This window comes from Symphalangus syndactylus, chromosome 3, assembly GCF_028878055.3.
Source record: "Symphalangus syndactylus isolate Jambi chromosome 3, NHGRI_mSymSyn1-v2.1_pri, whole genome shotgun sequence".
Classification (NCBI taxonomy): domain Eukaryota; kingdom Metazoa; phylum Chordata; class Mammalia; order Primates; family Hylobatidae; genus Symphalangus; species Symphalangus syndactylus.
In genome coordinates this window covers 8,007,545-8,026,363 of record NC_072425.2, presented here as the reverse complement: position 1 = coordinate 8,026,363, position 18,819 = coordinate 8,007,545, and the positions used below count along the sequence as shown (strand labels likewise).

Here is an 18,819-nt window from a genome sequence, read left to right as displayed (position 1 = left end):
TCCAGGCTGGTCTCGAACTCCTGACCTCAGGTGATCCGCCCGCCTCAGCCTCCCAAAGTGCTGGGATTAGAGGCGTGAGCCACCGTGCCCGGCCAATAATTTTTGAAAAGCAAAAATAAAATCAAAGGAAGGTTTAGAAAATAAAGGGAAATCTCACAGCAAAATGACAGGTGGCAAGTGATACGAAAAAAATAGAGGCTGAGTGTGGGTGTTGCAGTATCAGAATAATATAAATTACAAAAAGAAAAATATCAATGGAAGTTCAAGGACAAGTGCGGCCAAGACGTCCTTCAGTAGATGAATGGTTAAACTCCGTGCATCCAGATGGTGGAACATTATTTAGTCCTGAAAAGATGTTCTCAAGCCGTAGAGAGGCCTCCATGAGCCTTAAGTGCGTATCGCTGAGTGAGAGAAATTATTCTGTGTGACCCCAACTCTCCGACATTCTGCAGAAGCCAAACTGTGGCCAGATCCCTGGAATGAGCTCCCCACGTTCACGAGGGCAGGTTTCCGGCAGTGGCATTGGGAGGCTTTGTTAACATTGATTCTTGTGCTTGTCTAACTTATTTAAGTTCCTTACAAAGAGCATGTGCCATTTTTAATGAAGAAAGCGGGTTCTGTCCCGTAGGGTTGAGGAGCCGAGATGCGGGGACCAGGGTACGTTGGCGCGTTGGTTCTGGCCGCGGGAAAACGGGCGGTCGCTGTGACCGTCTCTCCGCTCTCCGCGTTGCTAGCGCCCCACCCCCGGGAGAGACCCGGAGACGGGACCACCGCATGTGGAAGCCACCGGGAAGCACAGCCGGTGGGCCGCCTGAGCGGTGCCGGGGCGGGGAGGCAGGGCCGCCACTCAGGCCGTGGGCCTCGGGGCCGCGGGACGGACGTGGATGGCGCCGCCGTTCTCTCGCGGGCCCAGCGAGGCTGTGCGTGCGCGGCCCGGGCAGTCCCTGCGAGCCCGGGCTGCTGCTCATCTGGGGGGACGCCGGCCGCCCGGCTGAGCCCAGAGCTGTGGGCCGCGCCCAGACTCCTGCCTCGGGCCTCCCGCCGCGCTGGGGCCTGGCTCCCTCCCGGCTGCGCTGAGCGCCTGCGGCTCCGCTTGGGGCTGCTGTGCCCTCCACAGGCGGGGCCGCCGGGCTGGAGGACGCTGCAGGCGGCCTGTGTTCTCCAAGTTCTCCGCGGGAGAGGGAGGGGAACGAGGGCCCAGCCTTCCGCGGGGTGGGCTCGGCTGGGAGGAGCGCGGAGCCTCCTGGCTCTCCCCAGCCGGTGCGGCCGCCACCGTGGCCGTGAGGGCCCCTGGGTCCCCTCTGGAGGTTTTGCCGCAGGGCTGGCCGGCACACGAGATCTGACCAGAGGCGTTGAAAGTTGGCGCGTTGAGGTACCTAGAATAGGTGAGGAAATGAATAAGCTTCAGGGGAGAAGAAATGATTGTGGAAACAGGTGCCTTGAGGTAGAAGGAGGGGACTGGGCCAGCAGAGAGGAGCCAGGTGGGGCACAGGGACAGCCCAGGGCCCCTCAGAGCCTCGAGGCCGGGCGCCCTCTGCATTGGGAGCTTGGGGTCCCCCTGACAGAAAACCTTGCGGGGGCGTTGCGGGAGTGAGAGGAGCCTGCAGACCTGACGAGATGGAGCGGGCGGGAGACCTGAGACCTGGGGAAGTGGGAGGAGCCTGCAGACCTGCTCCTTGGTTTCCTCTGCTCCCCACCAACCCGGCTCCCTTCCCGACACCTTCCCTGGCTCTCCCCTCATGGAAACGCGGAGGACGGCCAGGGCTTCTGCTCTCCCCCGTGCCTGTGGTGGGTTCACCGAGGCCTGTGTGAGAAGCTGTCGGGGTCTGCCCAGGTCCGAGGGCAGCTGTCTCAGTGCTGGCTGCTGCGTCCGCACAGCTTCTCGGTCATTCTCGATCCTTCTCGATCCTGTTCTCCTTCCAACACTTCTGCGGGCTGGCTGTTCTTAGTCCAGTCGGGTACCAGGTCCATCCCCATCTCCACCTGTTCTGAGCCACCTCCCGCCTTTGCTAACCCCGTGCTCCCCTCCCAGCTGCCCTCCCTCCCCCATCACATTTTCAAAACAAGCTAGGCAGTGGCCTCTCCAGCCCAGCCCCAGAGCAAGCAGGCCCAGGCCCGGGGCTACCCTGCACACACGCGTTGTGCGTGAGCTGGGATGCAGGCCCCGCGTTCTGCAGAATTGTGCACTGAAGACGCCAGGGCTCGCAGTGGCTCACGCCTGTAATCCCAGCACTTTGGGAGGCCAAGGCGGGCGGATCACGAGGTCAGGAGATCGAGACCACCCGGGCTAACACGGTGAAACCCCGTCTCTACTAAAAATACAAAAAATTAGCCAGGCGTGGTGGCGAGTGCCTCTAGTCTCAGCTACTCGGGAGGCTGGGGCAGGAGAATGGAGTGAACCCGGGAGGTGGAGCTTGCGGTGAGCCAAGATAGCAACACTGCAGTCCGGCCTGGGCGAAAGAGTGAGACTCCATCTCAAAAAAAAAAAAAAAAAGACTCCACGGCTGCAGAAAACCTGGTTAGGAGCAATCCACAGAAGCCTGGGGTGCTGTGGAGAGCTCCTCAGGTGGTGGGCCCTGACCCTCAAGGTCACCAGGGGTCCCGGGGTGGGCTCTAGGGCAGAACCACATCCTCCAAGTAGAAATCCTGACCTGGCTTGTGGCCTCCAGCAGCCCAGGAGGACCCCCCCCAGCTGCCCCTTGGGCCCCGTTGAGGTTCTGCATGCTGCCAGGTGTCCTCCTGATGGGAGAGGTTGCCATGGTACCTACCCATCGTCTTCCTCCCCTGCCTGCCGGTCACCTGGGTCTGATTCTAGCAAGAAAGATAAAACAGGTGGCAGCAGAACCGGCTCTCTTTCTAGTTGCTCTTAAAGCTGCAGCTTGGATTCGGTTCGTTTAATTTGCCTTTTCTTTTTCTCTTCCCATCCCCAGTGAAGATAGTGATCCGGGGAGACAGGAACACGGGCAAGACAGCACTGTGGCACCGCCTGCAGGGCCGGCCGTTCGTGGAGGAGTACATCCCCACGCAGGAGATCCAGGTCACCAGCATCCACTGGAGCTACAAGAGTAAGTGTGGTGAGCACCCCAGGGGGTTCAGGCTCCAGGCTTCCCCTTCCTCGGCCCTGTTTCCTGGGAGATGCATTCCCCAGAGGGTGTCTCCCCAAAGAGTTCTTGTCTGTGAGGGACCCTGCTGGCGTGGGAGTCCTGGCGTGAACTCTGGGGCTCTTTTGGGGTGGATCACCCTACTGCCTGAGTGAGCTTCATGAAGCCCCACTGACCTGGGAGGCTCAGCTTGGGGCAGCGTGGTCGCAGGTGAGTGGGCACGCGGGCGCCTGGGGAGCTGAAAGGAGGTGCATTCCGAGGAGCATTCCCTTGCCTGCACCCTCTTGGTGCACATGGTATTTTTTCTTGGGCCCCAGCCCGACATCTTCACCACCAGAAACAGTAATAAGACCTTTGAGCCTTGCCCTTGTCGAAAGTCTGTGTCACTAAAAGGTTCAGTGAGGTGGGCTTGATGGTGGGATAGACCCCTCCTCCAGGTCTCAATTGGGTGGGCTGGGGCCTGGGTAGATGCGGGAAGGTGGGGGAGGTGACGGCTGTGGCCAGGCTCGTGCTGTGGGAGGCACAGCAGCTGCCCTGTGTGTTTAGAATCCTGACAGCAAAAAGCCTTGGGGCTGGTATTTTGTTTGTTTGTTTGTTTTTTGGTTTGGTTTTTATTTTTATTTTTTTTGAGACAAAGTCTCACTCTGTTGCCCAGGCTGGAGTGCAGTGGCGAGATCTCGGTTCACTGCAAGCTCCGCCTCCCGGGTTCAAGCAATTCTCTGCCTCGGCCTCCTGAGTAGCTGGGATTACAGGCGCCCACCACCACACCCAGCTAATTTTTTGTATTTTTAGTAGAGACGGGGGTTTCACCATCTTGGCCAGGCTGGCCTTGAACTCCTGACCACGTGATTCACCCACCTTGGGCTCCCAAAGTGCTGGGATTACAGGCGTGAGCCACCGCTCGCAGCCAGGGCTGTTTTAAACGCCATTTCTTTTCACTGCAAAAAAAAAAAAAAAAAACCTAGTGGGTTACTAGTGGGAGGCAAAGATGAGTTTCAGCTGCCACGTGGTGATAGCTGACACTTGGACTGCTGTGCAGGAACAGCCATGGGGTTGCTGGGCATCTGCTGCTCTCTAGAGCCTGGGAGGGCGGTGCTGGGCTGACAGGACACAGAGCCCACAGGGCCGGCACACAGCTCTACCTGCTACCGCACCCTCTTCCTGGTTTGGGATGAGGCTGAAGGCAGCATTTATGCTCCTCTGCTCAGGCAACGTGGATGTGATTGGTGTGGGGGCAGATGGCTGGTGGTGTGAGGGGCCCGGGCGTGCCTCTCCCCTCTGGTTCTCCCTTCCCCTTGGAATCCTTGGGTGGGCGGGAGGCTCCGTCCATCAGCTGCCCCAGTCCCCAGCATGCCCCACAACAGAGCGCAGTCATGGGAGCGCCCAGGAGGAGCGGTAGGCCCCAGCAGGCCCAGCTGTGATGGTGTGGCGTGGGGCAGGCCTGGGGCCTGTCAGGTGGCTCCGAAGGGAGGGTCTGGCCTCCACCCTCAGTGGTTACTTACATCCCACTCCCTCAAAGTGAACTAGAGGCCAGTCACTGGATGAAGAAACAGGGTCAGGAGAAGGTGACACAGGTGGTCCCATTCATTCACACCTGTCAGCAGGAGCGTACCTGCTCTCATGGAGTCCATGGGCAAAAACACAGACATCGACCCAGCCAGGAGGGTCCCCTTCCAGTACGCTGAGGCCAGGAGGGGCCATGCCCAGGATCGGGGCCGGGGAGGGAGGGGCTGTGCCCAGGATCGGGGCTGCGGAGGGAGGGGGCCGTGCCCAGGATCGGGGCTGCGGAGGAAGATACCGTGCGTTCAGTTTGTCACTGAAGCTGTGTCTGAGGGAAGGCCTGAAGGAGCCGCCGTGTGGTCGTCTGGGGAGGACACATCCCCAGCTTCTGGACACTCGGAAGTCCTGGTGGGAGCTGATGCCTGCGGGGCACAGACAACCGCACCAGCTGGACCGCTTTGTGCCACCCTGGGAACTTCATGTTGGGCACTAATCTTAGGATTCTCCTTGTTTCAGCCACGGATGACATCGTGAAGGTTGAAGTCTGGGATGTGGTAGACAAAGGTGAGGCGTCTCTGTTCTGTGTCTGCTTCTCTCTGGGACTGTGTGCTCTGCGCAGAGAGGCTTCCTTTCTTTCCCCCGGCGCCCATGCATCACCCACCGTCCTCGTGGACAGTGCCCAGGGTCTTGCTGCTCTGCTCCCCTCCACATCCAGTGGTGACCCCGCAGCGCGGCGCGGCCCTCCTGTGGCACTGCATGCTTTGCTGCTTTAGCATCCTCCCCGCCTCTGAGTGACCGCGTGCACGGTGGTGGCAGGTGCAGCTGGGGGGTGTGCTTTGAGCCCCGAGGCCCAGGGTGCTATTTTGGGAGCCCCCCTCCTGCACTGCCTGGCGGAGCAGCCCAGCACCAGGCGGCCCCATGCCCATAGCTGAGGACCCAGCTCCTGCGCTCCTGTCCCTGCCGGGGATCCCCAGCCACACAGACCCTCACTCTGGGGGCCGTGGGAGGGCAGCAGCAGCCCCAGGGGTATCCTCGACATTGTTGGTCTCCTCCTCAGCCACAAGGTCATGAGTTCCTCTGAGTCTGCAGGGTGGAGCTCACGGCCCTCCCTGGGGCCCGTGGTCCATGTGCATGTGTGGTGTGTGCAGGGCTGGCCACGTGCACGCCCCGGCCTCACAGGCCTGGCTGTGGCCTGGTTACGAGGCTGTGCTGGAAAGGCGGCCGCCGCCTCTGTGTGATGGTGTCTGTTCCGCTGGCGCATGCTCCCCTCCCTCCACCTGTGCTTTGTTGGGGTGGGTTTGGCCATCGGGGGTTAGAGGCAGGTGCTCATGCAATTCCTGCAGGGGTGCTGCGCCCTTGCGGCTCCCACCACGTCACGCTGGACTCTTGTGGCCCATGCTGACCTGGTGTTCCAGATGCTATCTCTGCAGAGCTCCCCGTGGTCTCTGGTGTTAGAGAGGTGGCCACCCACTGCCCTATCATTGTCCCCGTCCCCACTGTGAGCAGAAGCTATCAGATCTGCCTGTGGCCCCCAGGTGGCTCAGGAGGGGCTGTCCTGACCCCCATCCTGGCCCCTTTCGGAGCTGCAGAGATTCCCTGTGCCTCCCTCCAGCTCTGGCTCCCTGAGTCTATCCGTGCGTGGAGCAGGCACAGGCTTCCCGTAAACAGGGTTGCCCAGAGTGGGGTTCATATCTGGGCACTGTAATGGGTGTGGTCTCCACGGCTTAAGATGGGGCCCCCCTCCTGGTGGCCTGTCGTGCCCGGGGCTGGTGTGGAGGCCTGTGGGTGCAGAGGCTGCCTGGCCCTGGGCTTCCTCTGGTGGTACATGTGTACCCTTGCACCCACCTGTTAGCACCCACCGGGAGAGTCTCACTCAGCCTAAACCAGGGCCCCTCAGGAGGGAAAGATCCCCAGCTCCATGACGGGGCCTGGTGTGCTTTCCATCCCCACCCTGACTCAGTGCCCACTGTGCAAGGTGTGAGCACCGTCCACGGCAGCCGGGGCGGCCGGTGGGGAGTGCAGTGGAGGGAGTTGAGGCCTCCTGGGCACCTGGTGAGTTCTCGAGGATGAGAGGAAGGTGAGGCCATCAGGCCCAGCCGACGCTGCATGGGGCAGGCTGCCAGGAGGGAGGCTGAATGGAGCAGCCTCAGGGTGAGCCGACAACCCTCACCTCCACCTGGTCGGCCAGGACCCGGCTCCCCTCCAGTCCCACCTGCTTTCCCCAAAGCAGATCCGGCCAGCCTCAATGGCTTGCCCAGGGCAGTGCTGGTTAGGCTGTGGGCATCCTTCCTGGGTGCAGGCCCCCGACAGCCAGCAGTGCTGTGCTGTGTGTGTGTTGGGGACTCTGCTGAGCCCTTTGTGGCCAGATTGGGGAGGCTCCTCCGGGCTGGCTCTGTCCCCTGTACCTTGTGAGGGAGGGGCTGACCCCCCGACCGGGTTACATCATGGTGAGCAGTTCAGAAACAAGCTGTGGAATGAAGTGGAGGTGGCGTTTTAAACACATGAGCCCCATCTGTTATTAGGGGTTTTGTTTGTTGTCCCATCCATGACTCCAAGACTGGGACCCCAGAGTTCCCAGGACGGTCTGGAGCCTTTTTCCTTAGGTCAGCATTGTGGAGATAAAGGAAGGGGCACGGCCCTCATTGCTCAGGGGAGCCATGGCGACCTTGATGGCGGAGGCTCAGGGGGACCTGGACCGTGGACACCACACAGCTGCCCTCCTCCCTCCTGAGGCCATTTCAGGGCTGGAATCCCTGCCCTCCTCTCCTTTCCTCCCCGGCTGGTTGTTGCCTTGAGAGTCCGTGCACTCATCTCCCCACTTTCACCCCAGGGGGAGGCCCCTCACCTTCCCACCATATCCCTTGTACTTCCTCCCACCCTGGACTAGGGGGAGCTGGGGAGGGGCCCTTCCCTCAGCAGCAAACCCTCCTGGTGTAGGGCTGTGGGCCATCCCACCGCCGCCTGTCCAGCAGCTGCTGAGCCCGTCAGCCCCAACCAGCACCTTCTGTCCAGGCCCGGCCCAGCCATGCCTCCGGAGCCGACAGAGGGGCCTCGCCCAGGTCCCGCCACTCCAGAGCTCGTGGGTGCCCGCGCTGCAGGCTGCTTGGGGTGGTGGAGCAGGGCACCCACCAGAGCTGGGGGCTGAGTGGCCGTGGGGGACCCATGCTCCTCCTGTGGCCCGAGGCCCAGGGGTTCCACCTCGTAATTTTTGTTTGTTTTTAAATAAGGAAAATGCAAAAAGCGAGGCGACGGCTTAAAGATGGAGAACGACCCCCAGGAGGTGAGTGCCAGGTGCACAGTGGGTAGCAGTGGCTCAGGGCCCCGGGGTGCGTGAGCCAGCGCCCAGCGCTTCACACGCCTTTGACCCCAAGCACCCCAGTTATGCTGTGGCCACGGAGGCCGCTGGCCTTCCCAACTGCTCCAAAAACCCCACACTGCCGTGGCTGCATCTGGGGGTGGCCAGCTCACCTGCACTCGGCAGACGTCACGTTGGACTGACCCCTATTTGCATTTGAGTGACCTGAGAGGTATTTAAGTGAACTCACCAAACTTTTATCCCAGTCACGGTGGGCTCGGCCCTTCAAAGCACTGGACACATCTCGCAGCGCCATGGGCGTGAGTTTCGCTCCCCAGAGCCACCTGGGGCCAACCCAACCTGAGCCCGACACACCCAGCGCCTCCCACTCCCTTTAGAGCATGGGGCAGAGTGACTGTGCCCACAGCACTGCAGCTAACCCTGTTTGTGGGCACTGGAACCTTCCGGAATGCACATCTAGCCGAGGGCGGCTGGTAGTCCAGCACCTGCATCTATTTTCGAGTGGTGGTTTGGTTATCAGTGAGGCCTGGGGCAGACACTGCTGTGATTAGTGGGAGGTCCTAGGTAGGGGGCTTGTTCAGGGAGCCGCCAGCGAGGCTGGTGTTGACTGTCAGACCCTTTGGGGCAAACCTATGTTTAGCTGTCCTATCTCTTCAGCATATCGTTTCCAAATGGAAATGGCTGTTATCTTTTCAGATTAGAAGACTGTCCAGCCTTTTCCAGAACTGTGGGCCACATGGATGGGGCCCACCCAGCCTGGGCCAGTCTCACACCTGTTCCCTCCTGTCCCCAGGCGGAGTCCGAAATGGCCCTGGATGCTGAGTTCCTGGACGTGTACAAGAACTGCAATGGGGTGGTCATGATGTTCGACATCACCAAGCAGTGGTAAGAGGGAGCTGGCGGGGGCGGCTGCCTGTGACTCTCACCCCCCTAGCCCCTTGGGCGCCCTCTCTGTGCAGCAGATAATGGTTAGAGCGGCATCGTTCTGCAGGGCCAGGGGACTCTTGCTGGGCAGCTGTGGCGGCTCAGCCACGAGGGGCACTGGCCTGGATGTCGGGCTGGGCAACAACTATGTCTGTGCATATGGGGCGGGATGGCACGGGCCGGCTGCAAAAGGCATCTGGGGCAAGGCACGCACCTTCCATAGCCCCACTGTTCTTCCTGAAAAACCATCTGAGACTTGGGAGAAGCAAGTGGCTGCTTGGGTTGGGGGCTCCCCGAGACCTCTGTCTTCCATGACCCAGGAGGACCCACAGCCAAGATTCATTCTAGCAAAAAGATGACAGCAAAATCAACTAAGGGCAGTGGCACGCAGGACGATCTCTGGGGGACCAGGCACAAGCCCCCAGAGGCCACTGTGTGGAGTCGCATGGGATCCACTCAGCTCTTCAGGAGTGCGGTGTCCCCCAGGACGCACTGGAGCCCCAGCGTGGGGGTGCTGCAGACACACACTTGGCGCAAGGCTTCTAGAAGAATGAGGGCCGCGTGAAGACCAGCCTCCTACCCGCAGCCAGTGCCTGGAGCACCAGGAGCAGCCTGCCCGACGCGTCCAGGCATCTGCTCTTCCCAGCAGCGGGTCTGGCCTGGGGGCCTAGTCAGCAGCTTCTCTTACTTGGGAAGACCCCCTCAGCAGGGTTAAGCATACCGCCTGTCATGGGGCCGCACACTCAGCACGCATTAGCAGCCCAGGCTTGAGGGCGGCTTGCAGCGCCTGACCAGCCATGCTCTGGGCCTCTGCCAACCTTTGCCAATGCTGGGAACCGTGCCTGCCCTCCCAGCCTTCAGGACCACCGCCAAGGACTGACCGCAGGCACCCTCAGGAGAGCCCTCGGTGGGGGTGTGGCACACAGATGGCAGGAGAACCACACATGGGGCTGGTGGCCCCACCCAGGGCACGAGTTCAGCTTGGGCGCACACACGCTGGCCTCACCTGGGCGAGCAGTGGTGCTCCTCTCCCTCCGGCCTCTCCTGTCTAGGCAGCAGGCCAGCCTGGTGGGTGGGAAGTGGCTTTTCCCAAGCGAAGTTGAGTGTGGACGCAGAGTGGTCTCCACAGCACCTCCCACTGCTGCCACAGGAATGGCCTGCAGGGAGCTGCAGCCGCCTGGGCTGCCATGCAAGGAGTGGGCAGGAGGGACGGCGAGACTCGAGCCAGCCTGGGAAGATGCGGCAAAGGCGCTTACCTGTGGGCCCAGAGACCCTGTTGGCAGCACCAGCCTGGGCGGGCGATGCCTATGGTAGCAGTGCTCTGTCTGGAGCCCCTGGTGCCCAGCAGGAAGGATGGAAAACACTGGCTCAGACAGCAGCTTCAAGTGCCACGCAGGCCCTTCACAGCCACGAGAGGCAGGAGACACCAGAAGGCCACCTGCTTAGGAGGCCAGAGGTGCCCCTGAGCTGGCCTTGGTGAGGGGCCAGTTTAAATGACTGTGTGCAAATGAAAGAAAATGAAGTTAGAAACAGGATGTTGCATTTGTTACTCACTTGGGTTGGCTTTCAGTCGTGGGGAAGTTTTGTCACTGGAAGTGCTGGTTATTTCTTCACAAGCCATTTGGGAAACTGGCAGCTCCACGCCAGGCAGATTCTGGAGACTTGCCATCCGTGCCGGGAGATGTCTGCTTAAGACAAGGCTCTCCAAACAGCCCGCTTCACCGGCAGCAGCAGAGGCACCCCAGGGTGTCCTCGGCTGTCCCGGTGGGCAGGGAGCCTGGACGAGCAGCCACGGAGTCGACGCCGAGGGGCACAGAGGACAGTGCGGGATGAGGGTGGACGCAGGCGAAGCCAGAGGTGGTTTTGTAGGGATGTGGACACGAGGCGCTCTGAGGGAAGGCAGGGACAGGCAGGGGCATTCCAGTGTGGGGTGCGGTCAAGTACCTGCCGTCAGGGAGAGGGATGGGCGGGGGCCGCAGGCTGAGAGGGGTGCGAAGGCCCTCGAGGCACTTCCCTCTAGCTCTGCATGCACGAGGTGGGTTGGATGTTGGAAATGAGAAGCAGCCACCATCCTCAGGCCTGGGCGCACAGCAGCTTCCCAGTGAGGGACAGGGCGTCGCAGGGCTGAAACTAAGCCAGGTCCTCACCTGTTCTCCAAGGACCTTCAATTACATTCTCCGGGAGCTTCCGAAAGTGCCCACCCATGTGCCAGTGTGCGTGCTGGGGAACTACCGGGACATGGGCGAGCACCGAGTCATCCTGCCGGACGACGTGCATGACTTCATTGACAACCTGGACAGGTGGGTGTGGTGGCCCTGCTCCCGAGGGACCCTGCCCGGTGCTCCGGTGCACGGGGGAGGGTGCTGAGGCGGAGGCCCAGGGAGGGGTTAACATTAGCACGGGGCCCAGGGGATGTGGGTCGCACCGCTGCGTGGGGCTCGCTGAAGCCTGGGTCTCCCCGATGGCAGTGCCGGGAACTGTGCCGGGGACTGTGTGCCAGGGTGAAGTGCTGGCACTGTGGGGTCACCTGCAGAAGGGCACTCGGCTTAGCAGGGCTCAGCAGGGTCCTGTGGCCTCAGGAGCCTGCAGGAGGAGGGAGGGCAGTGCGGACCCACAGCCGTGGGCCCAGGGCTGATCCTTGGCACTGGGGCAAGAGTCTTTGTCCTGCATCTTTTTTCCTTTCTGAAAGCAGACCTCCAGGTTCCTCCTACTTCCGCTACGCTGAGTCTTCCATGAAGAACAGCTTCGGCCTAAAGTACCTTCATAAGTTCTTCAATATCCCATTTTTGCAGCTTCAGGTAAGCACTCACCGTGTGGGGTGGAGTGGCTACTGGTCTCTCACCTCTTTCCAGGCGTCTCCTGTGTAGCGACGGGTCTGCCTCCTAACCCCTGAGAAAGCTGTGGGCCTGCTCGGAGGTTAGCTGCTGGCAAAGGCCCAACATTCTACTCTGCCTGCCTGCTCTGGGTGGCAGAGGGTACAGGGTCCTGAGGGCTAGACCCAGTCCCAGGAGCCCCTCCACCTCTGCGGGGACCCCTTGCTCAGTTTCCCCCAGTGTTTTTGGTTGTTTTTGTTGAGATAAGTTCTTGCTGTGTGGCCCAGGCTGGAGTGCAGTGGCGCAATCATGGCTCACTGCAGCCTCAAACTCCTGGGCGCTCAGGCAGTCCTCCCACCTCAGTCTCCCAAAGTGCTGGGATGCCAGGCGTGAGCCACCAAGGTACTCGCTGTTCACATCTCACATTTCCCTGGTGCTTGTGTCAAAACCAAGGAACCAACTTTGGTCTATGGACTAAACTCAATTTCCCTTGTGGAAACAAGGGCCAGGCCAGCTGTGGCTGCAAAGTAGCCCAGCAAACGATGAGGCTTGAACCTCCTCACCCTGGATTGCCCCGCCTGGGCCTGGGGGACCTGAACCTCCTCGCCCAAGGCTGCCCTGACTAGGTCTGGGGGACCTGGGGCCCAGCTGCAGCTGCAGCAGCCTTGGTCTTTCTCCAGAAGGATGTCAGGCTTGCCCAGAAAGGGGCTGTGCTGTCCTCCTGGTGTCAGAAGAAGTGAGGATGCCTGCAGGCTGGGACTGCTGCTGGGGACGTTTCGGTTGGAAGGAAGGTGGCAGTCAGACTTGTCCTGTGCCGGCACTGGTGGGGAGGCCCCTCCTTCCTGCAGAGCCGTCCCCTCCTCACTGGGTTGATTACTCCTTAGAGAGCTCCCCACTGCTCAGCTGCTCCATTCCCTAATGGTTTGCCCTCCAAACCCTTCCAAAGCCTCCCAGGGAGAGAACGGGACCCTGGACGGAGTCTTGAGCTGGAGGCGTAGGGCTGAGCTGTGTGTGACTATCGTTTTGCTGTGGATGTGTTCAGGCAGATCTGATGCCCTCACCTGTCAGCAGCGGGACCCCCGTTTCCTCTTTGTCTTGCCCCTGGATGTCCTGGAAGCAAATTTCAGACCTTCTTTATGTCACCTAAAAATGTTTCAAACACATCTCTAAGAAAATCAGTTCTGTTTTTTTAACCTGACCATAGTACCTAATGTAATACCGCACATTAAAGTCACAGAAGGTTTTTCTTGGAGAAATAAGCCACAATAACAAATTTAAAAAATAAAATTCCCAAAGAGTTCTTCCAATCGTCAGATATTTGGTCAGTGTTCAGAGTAGGATCCAGACTTCACACATTACATTTGGTTGACAAGTCTGTAGATTCTTTGTAAATCACATTTTTTGGTTGTTGTTATAGCCATTTTCGGGGACCTTATTGACTTTAATATCCTTTTTTTTTTTTTGGAGACGGCATCTCACTCTGTCCAGGCTGGAGTACAGTGGTGTGATCTCTCCTCACTGTAACCTCTGCCTCCTGGGTTCAAGCGATTCTCCTGCCTAAGCCTCCCAAGTAGCTGGGATTACAGGTGCCTGCCACCACACCTGGCTAATTTTTGTATTTAGAGACGGTGTTTCGCCATATTGGCCAGGATGGTCTCGATCTCTTGACCTCGTGATCTACCCGCCTTGCCCCCCAAAGTGCTGGGATTACAGGTGTGAGCCACCACGCCCAGCCTCACATTTTTATTTTAAAAACCTCTCCAGGCTGGGCACAGTGGCTCACGCCTATAATCCCAGCTCTTGGGAGGCAGAGGTGGGAGGACAGCTCAAGCCCAGGAGTTCGAGATCTGCCTGGGCAGTATAATATAACACGACCCTGTTCTAAAAAAAAGAATCTCTGGAAAAGCTGACTCAAAAAGGAGAGGCCAGGCAGGTAGCTGGGGTCTGTAATTTCAGCAGAGGCCAAGGTGGGAGAATCACTCGAGCCCAGGAATTCGAGACCAGAATGGGCAACATGGCGAGACCCCATCTCTATTAAATAAGAGAGAAGGGGCCGGGCGCGGTGGCTCACGCCTATCATCCTAGCACTTTGGATGCTGAGGCAGGTGGATCACCTGAAGTCAGGAGTTCGTGAGGCTCCAGCGTTTGTATTTAATTTGAATCTGAAGTGAGCAGCCACGCGGACCCGCAGCTCATCAGACCAGCCTGGGGTTCCAGGCCAGGAGGGCAGCGGTTTGCTCCAGAGCCAGCTGCTTGTGGGTGTGGGACGGTGGTGATGCGTGCACCGGGGCTGTGTCCTGCCACCAGAGGAGGTGTGCATGGCGGAGAGCAGAGAGGCTTTGTTTTCCAGGTGAAGGTGTGTGTGTAGGTGGGGGTGCTTTCTGTTGAGGTTTATGCCTGTGACTGACAGCTATCCCCCAAGCCATGCTGGCAGCGTGTAGGTGTCGTGCCGGCCACTGCAAAGGAATCCTCTGGGCTTCTGTGGTTCCAGTGAGGCCCAGCCCAGAGCTCCATGAGTTGCTGAGCAGCCAGCCCTGCAGCACCTCCTGGTTTCGTCAGCAGGAGGCGTCCCCTGTGCACTCAGGGGCTGTTGGGCTGGGGCACTGGCAGCAGGAAGGGCCCCTGCTCAGGCCTGTGTGCTCCCCTTCTGCAGAGGGAGACGCTGTTGCGGCAGCTGGAGACAAACCAGCTGGACATGGATGCCACACTGGAGGAGCTGTCGGTGCAGCAGGAGACGGAGGACCAGAACTACGGCATGTACGTGGCCCGACCCTTCCATGGGGGCGGTGTGGGGGCTGCAGGCGCGGCTGTGGTGCCGGGTCATGGGCTGCACCAAGGAGACAGCAGAAGGGAATGTCCCCCATTTGGGGTAAATTAGTCATCTTGGGGCACAGATGGAGGAGGGCTCAGGCTTGCACTGCCCCCAGCAGCCCCCTCACAGTCACCCCTGGCATGGACTCCTCGTACAGGTCATGCTGTGGCTGCCGCTCTGAGCACCACTGACCGTGGCCAGGTGCTGGTGCTGGTGGAGTCCTGCCCATCAGGGGCTGCCTGTCCATCAGGGGCTTGGCCTCCCAAATTGATGCCAGCATGGGGTGCGCTTTCTGGGGAGCTGCTTGACTTTGGGAAGCTCCCTGTGCTGAAGAGGCATACAGGCCAGGACATGGAGGTCTCTGGTCCTCGATAGCAGAGGGCGACTCAGAGCATCCTCCTGAGTGGGCCTGGGCAGCGCGTAGCCCCGGGGGTTGCAGCCAGTGGGACAGCTGGCCCATTCTCTGCCTCAGGCTCCTGCACAGCTAGGGGCTTGGTGCCTCCCCTGGGACCCAGGCAGGGACCACGGAATCAGCAGCCCTTCTGAGGCCCCCCAGCAGGTCTCTGTTTCCAGAGGGAGAGCCCTGTGGGTCACCTCGGATCTAGCTGTTGGCTCAGACACAGCAAGAGACTGAGAGGGAAGGCAGTTTGATGCCTGGAGAGGGATCCGTGACTTCCGACTGCCAGGCCAGCCCCAGAATGGAGCCTCCCGCATGGGCGCTTCTCTGTTGAACCAATCCTGGCATTTCCTGGGACTGAGACTTGGGTCAGCTGGGTGCTGTGATGGCCACACGTGCTCCACCAAGCTCCAGCCCCCTCCTCTTCCCAGAAACCCCCCCTCATGGGAAGGTCCACTTGCTGCCATCTGGTCACCTCTGCTTGGAGCCTCCAGCAGCTGTGCCTCAGAACAGATTCGAAGTGACTTTCAGGGGAGCTGGACACACGCACGCTGGTGCCTGCTGTCCCTGCCCTTTGGCACTGCTGCTCTTCTTTTTTCTGAGACGGAGTCTTGCTCTGTCGCCCAGGCTGGAGTGCAGTGGTGTGATCTCAGCTCACCACAAGCTCCGCCTCCCGGGTTCACACCATTCTCCTGCCTCAGCCTCCCAAGTAGCTGGGGTACAGGCACCCACCACCACGCCCGGCGAATTTTTTTTTCTATTTTTGGTAGAGACGGGGTTTCACTGTGTTAGCCAGGATGGTCTCGATCTCCTGACCTCGTGATCTGCCTGCCTCTGCCTCCGCCTCCTACAGTGCTGGGATTACAGGCGTGAGCCACCGCGCCTGGCCGGCACTGCTGCCCTTAGAAGTGGATGGGGATGATGGCCCCTGTGGGGCGGGTGGCCCAGAACACAGCGGCTCTTCCCAGCCCTATCAGCAGCAGCAGAGAGTCCCCTGTCACCTGAGGGCCTCAGGGAGAGGCAGGGGAGTCAGGCTTCTCACCTGCCTTCTGCCTTCCAGCTTCCTGGAGATGATGGAGGCTCGCAGCCGCGGCCATGCGTCCCCACTGGCGGCCAACGGGCAGAGCCCATCCTCGGGCTCCCAGTCACCAGTGGTGCCTCCAGGCGCCGTGACCACAGGGAGCTCCAGCCCCAGCACACCCCAGCCCGCCCCACAGCTGCCCCTCAATGCCGCCCCACCATCCTCTGTGCCCCCTGTACCACCCTCAGAGGCCCTGCCCCCACCTGCGTGCCCCTCAGCCCCTGCCCCACGGCGCAGCATCATCTCTAGGCTGTTTGGGACGTCACCTGCTGCCGAGGCAGCCCCTCCACCTCCAGGTAGGCCCTGGACTGCCCCTCCCAAACTGGTCCCAGACCCCCAGGCCCTCACAGGTGGGGCCCTGGATTTCGGAGCACTCTGCACTTCTTCCTGCTTGTCCCAGTCCCGTGGGCACATCCCGGGTGGGCCTGGCCTGGGGTTGGGTGCAGTGAGGGTTCTGGTGCCGAGTGAAGAGGACCCGGCATCACTGTTCACAGAGCCAGCCCCGGCCACAGAGGCCCCCACAACAGTCCAGAGTGTGGAGGACTTCGTTCCCGACGACCGCCTGGACCGCAGCTTCCTGGAAGACACAACCCCCGCCAGGGACGAGAAGAAGGTGGGGGCCAAGGCTGCCCAGCAGGACAGCGACAGGTGAGGGGTGGGCCTGGGCCTCCTCCCATTGCCCCCAGCCTCCAGGGCGCCCGAGTAGCAGGTGGGGCTGGCTTCCTAGGGGCGCAGGAGGGGCCCCCCGCCGGCTGGTCTCTGTTGGCTGAGGACAGAGCAGATCTGTGACTGGAGCAGATGAGGGAAGGGCTTCGACGGGGCTTCCAGACATCAGAAAGGCCTGGCCACCTGTTCTGTCCACACCCTGGAGAGGACAAGGGCACCTTGGGGTCTTCTGTGGGCAGATTCCACATGGAGGCCATTGGCGAGGCCACTCCAGGTCATATGGGAGGTTCAGGCCACCAGATGTGGTCTCCACAGGGCCAGGGCACAGGTGCTGCAGAGACGGGTGGCTTCCTGCAGGTCCTAGAGCTGTGAGCTAGAGCCACCTCCCCATCCATCTGCCAGCCCCTCCCACCACTCTATCTGCCAAGCTGCCCCAAATTTTGCTTGCAGCAAAGCCCTGCATTTGGTCCCAGGCGTGTATTCCACTGGACAGGCTCCACCCGCAGTGGCCTCAGCACCTCAGCCTCACCCATTGCTGTGGGGCAGCGGCTTCCTCCAGAAATACACAAAGGACAGAAAGCCCCGTGGCCCTGAGCTGGGCCCGCGTCCTCCACGAGCGCCCGCTTGTGCAGCTCCACATCCTTCACCCACTGACCGGCTGCAGGGCAACACTGTGTCCAACCTTGTGCCCCCGACCCCTTCCTGCTCAGAAGCCCTGTGACGGCCACGAAGGGGCCTCTCCACCACAACACAGCACCTGGGGCGGGGTGGCCCCACGGCCAGGGTGTGCTGGGTACCAGGGTGCCCGGAACCAAGGCCTGTGAGCCTGGCCAGCCATACCTACCATGTGGCCTCTGACTGCTTTGCCCCCTGCTTTGCAGTGATGGGGAGGCCCTGGGCGGCAACCCGATGGTGGCAGGGTTCCAGGACGACGTGGACCTCGAAGACCAGCCACGTGGGAGTCCCCCGCCGCCCGCGGGCCCCGTCCCCAGTCAAGACATCACTCTTTCGAGTGAGGAGGAAGCAGAAGTGGCAGATCCCCCAAAAGACCCTGCCCCGGCTCCCCAGCAGTGCTCAGAGCCAGAGACCAAGTGGTAAGGGCAGGTGTCCCCACGGGTGCGGCCTGGAGACTGGGGTGGGGCAGTTCAGGACACCTCCGGAGGACCCTGACTGACCCTCTGCTTGTCCACAAAGGTCCTCCATACCAGCTTCGAAGCCACGGAGGGGGACAGCTCCCACGAGGACCGCAGCACCCCCCTGGCCAGGCGGTGCCTCTGTTCGCACAGGTCCGGAGAAGCACAGCAGCACCAGGCCCCCTGCTGAGATTGAGCCGGGGAAGGGTGAGCAGGCCTCCTCGTCGGAGAGTGACCCCGAGGGGCCCATCGCCGCACAAATGCTGTCCTTCGTCATGGATGACCCCGACTTTGAGAGCGAGGCATCAGACACACAGCACAGGGCGGTAAGATGAGTCCTCCCAGGGCAGAGGTCAGCCAGGAGGCCAGGGTCCCTCCCACAGGCCTGATCTGGGTGGGTGCAGTGGGAGGAGGCTTCTGGAAGAGGCGTCTCATGTCCCCACACTTGGGCCTTGCTGGCCTGGTTTGAGATCCCACAACCCCTGGGGGTGTGGGAGGGATGACAGCCTGACCAGCTGCTCTCCCTGCTCCAGAATGAGTTTCCCGTGCGAGACGACCCCTCTGATGTGACTGACGATGAGGCCCCTGCCCAGCCGCCCCCAGCCCCCAAGCTCCCTCTCCCCGCCTTCAGACTGAAGAATGACTCGGACCTCTTCGGGCTGGGGCTGGAGGAGGCCGGACCCAAGGAGAGCAGTGAGGAAGGTGGGTGGGGGCACCAGAGTGCGGTCAGCCTGCTGGAGTCTGGGTAGAATGTGGGCCTCCTCCCAGCTGCTGGCCGCTGGCCGGGGTCCTCTCCTGAGTCCTGGATGCTGTGCCATGCTCCTGGCAGCCCCCTGCAGGAGCTGATGTCTGCAGTGTGGTCCTGTCCATCAGCAGGGCCTCCTGGAGGGCTGGGGCTCACTGCTTTGTGAGTTTCTAGAGAAGTCCTGTCACCCGGCTTGGGGTCCCCATTGGCCTGAGTTTGAGCCACTTTCTGTCCTGTCTGTGCAGGTAAGGAGGGCAAAACCCCCTCTAAGGAGAAGAAGAAGAAGAAGAAAAAAGGCAAAGAGGTACCGGCTACTCCCCTTCCTGGCAGG

General features: G+C 60.8%; 1 protein-coding gene across 3 annotated transcripts in view; it reads left to right on the top strand.

Moving 5' to 3' along the window:
• Positions 1-18,819, top strand: part of RABL6 (RAB, member RAS oncogene family like 6) — a 29,340-nt gene that overhangs the window by 9,577 nt on the left and 944 nt on the right. For 2 of the 3 annotated variants that reach the window (XM_055270323.2, XM_063636724.1), the window contains 13 exons: positions 2,931-3,065; positions 5,118-5,165; positions 7,829-7,881; positions 8,711-8,802; positions 11,001-11,141; positions 11,531-11,639; positions 14,308-14,411; positions 15,924-16,240; positions 16,439-16,592; positions 17,492-17,704; positions 17,805-18,069; positions 18,277-18,445; positions 18,734-18,792. In XM_055270323.2, the coding sequence (XP_055126298.1) occupies positions 2,931-3,065; positions 5,118-5,165; positions 7,829-7,881; positions 8,711-8,802; positions 11,001-11,141; positions 11,531-11,639; positions 14,308-14,411; positions 15,924-16,240; positions 16,439-16,592; positions 17,492-17,704; positions 17,805-18,069; positions 18,277-18,445; positions 18,734-18,792 (1,859 nt within the window). The remainder of the gene's footprint in view (positions 1-2,930; positions 3,066-5,117; positions 5,166-7,828; positions 7,882-8,710; positions 8,803-11,000; positions 11,142-11,530; positions 11,640-14,307; positions 14,412-15,923; positions 16,241-16,438; positions 16,593-17,491; positions 17,705-17,804; positions 18,070-18,276; positions 18,446-18,733; positions 18,793-18,819) is intronic. The other variant, XM_055270324.2, reaches the window with a different exon arrangement.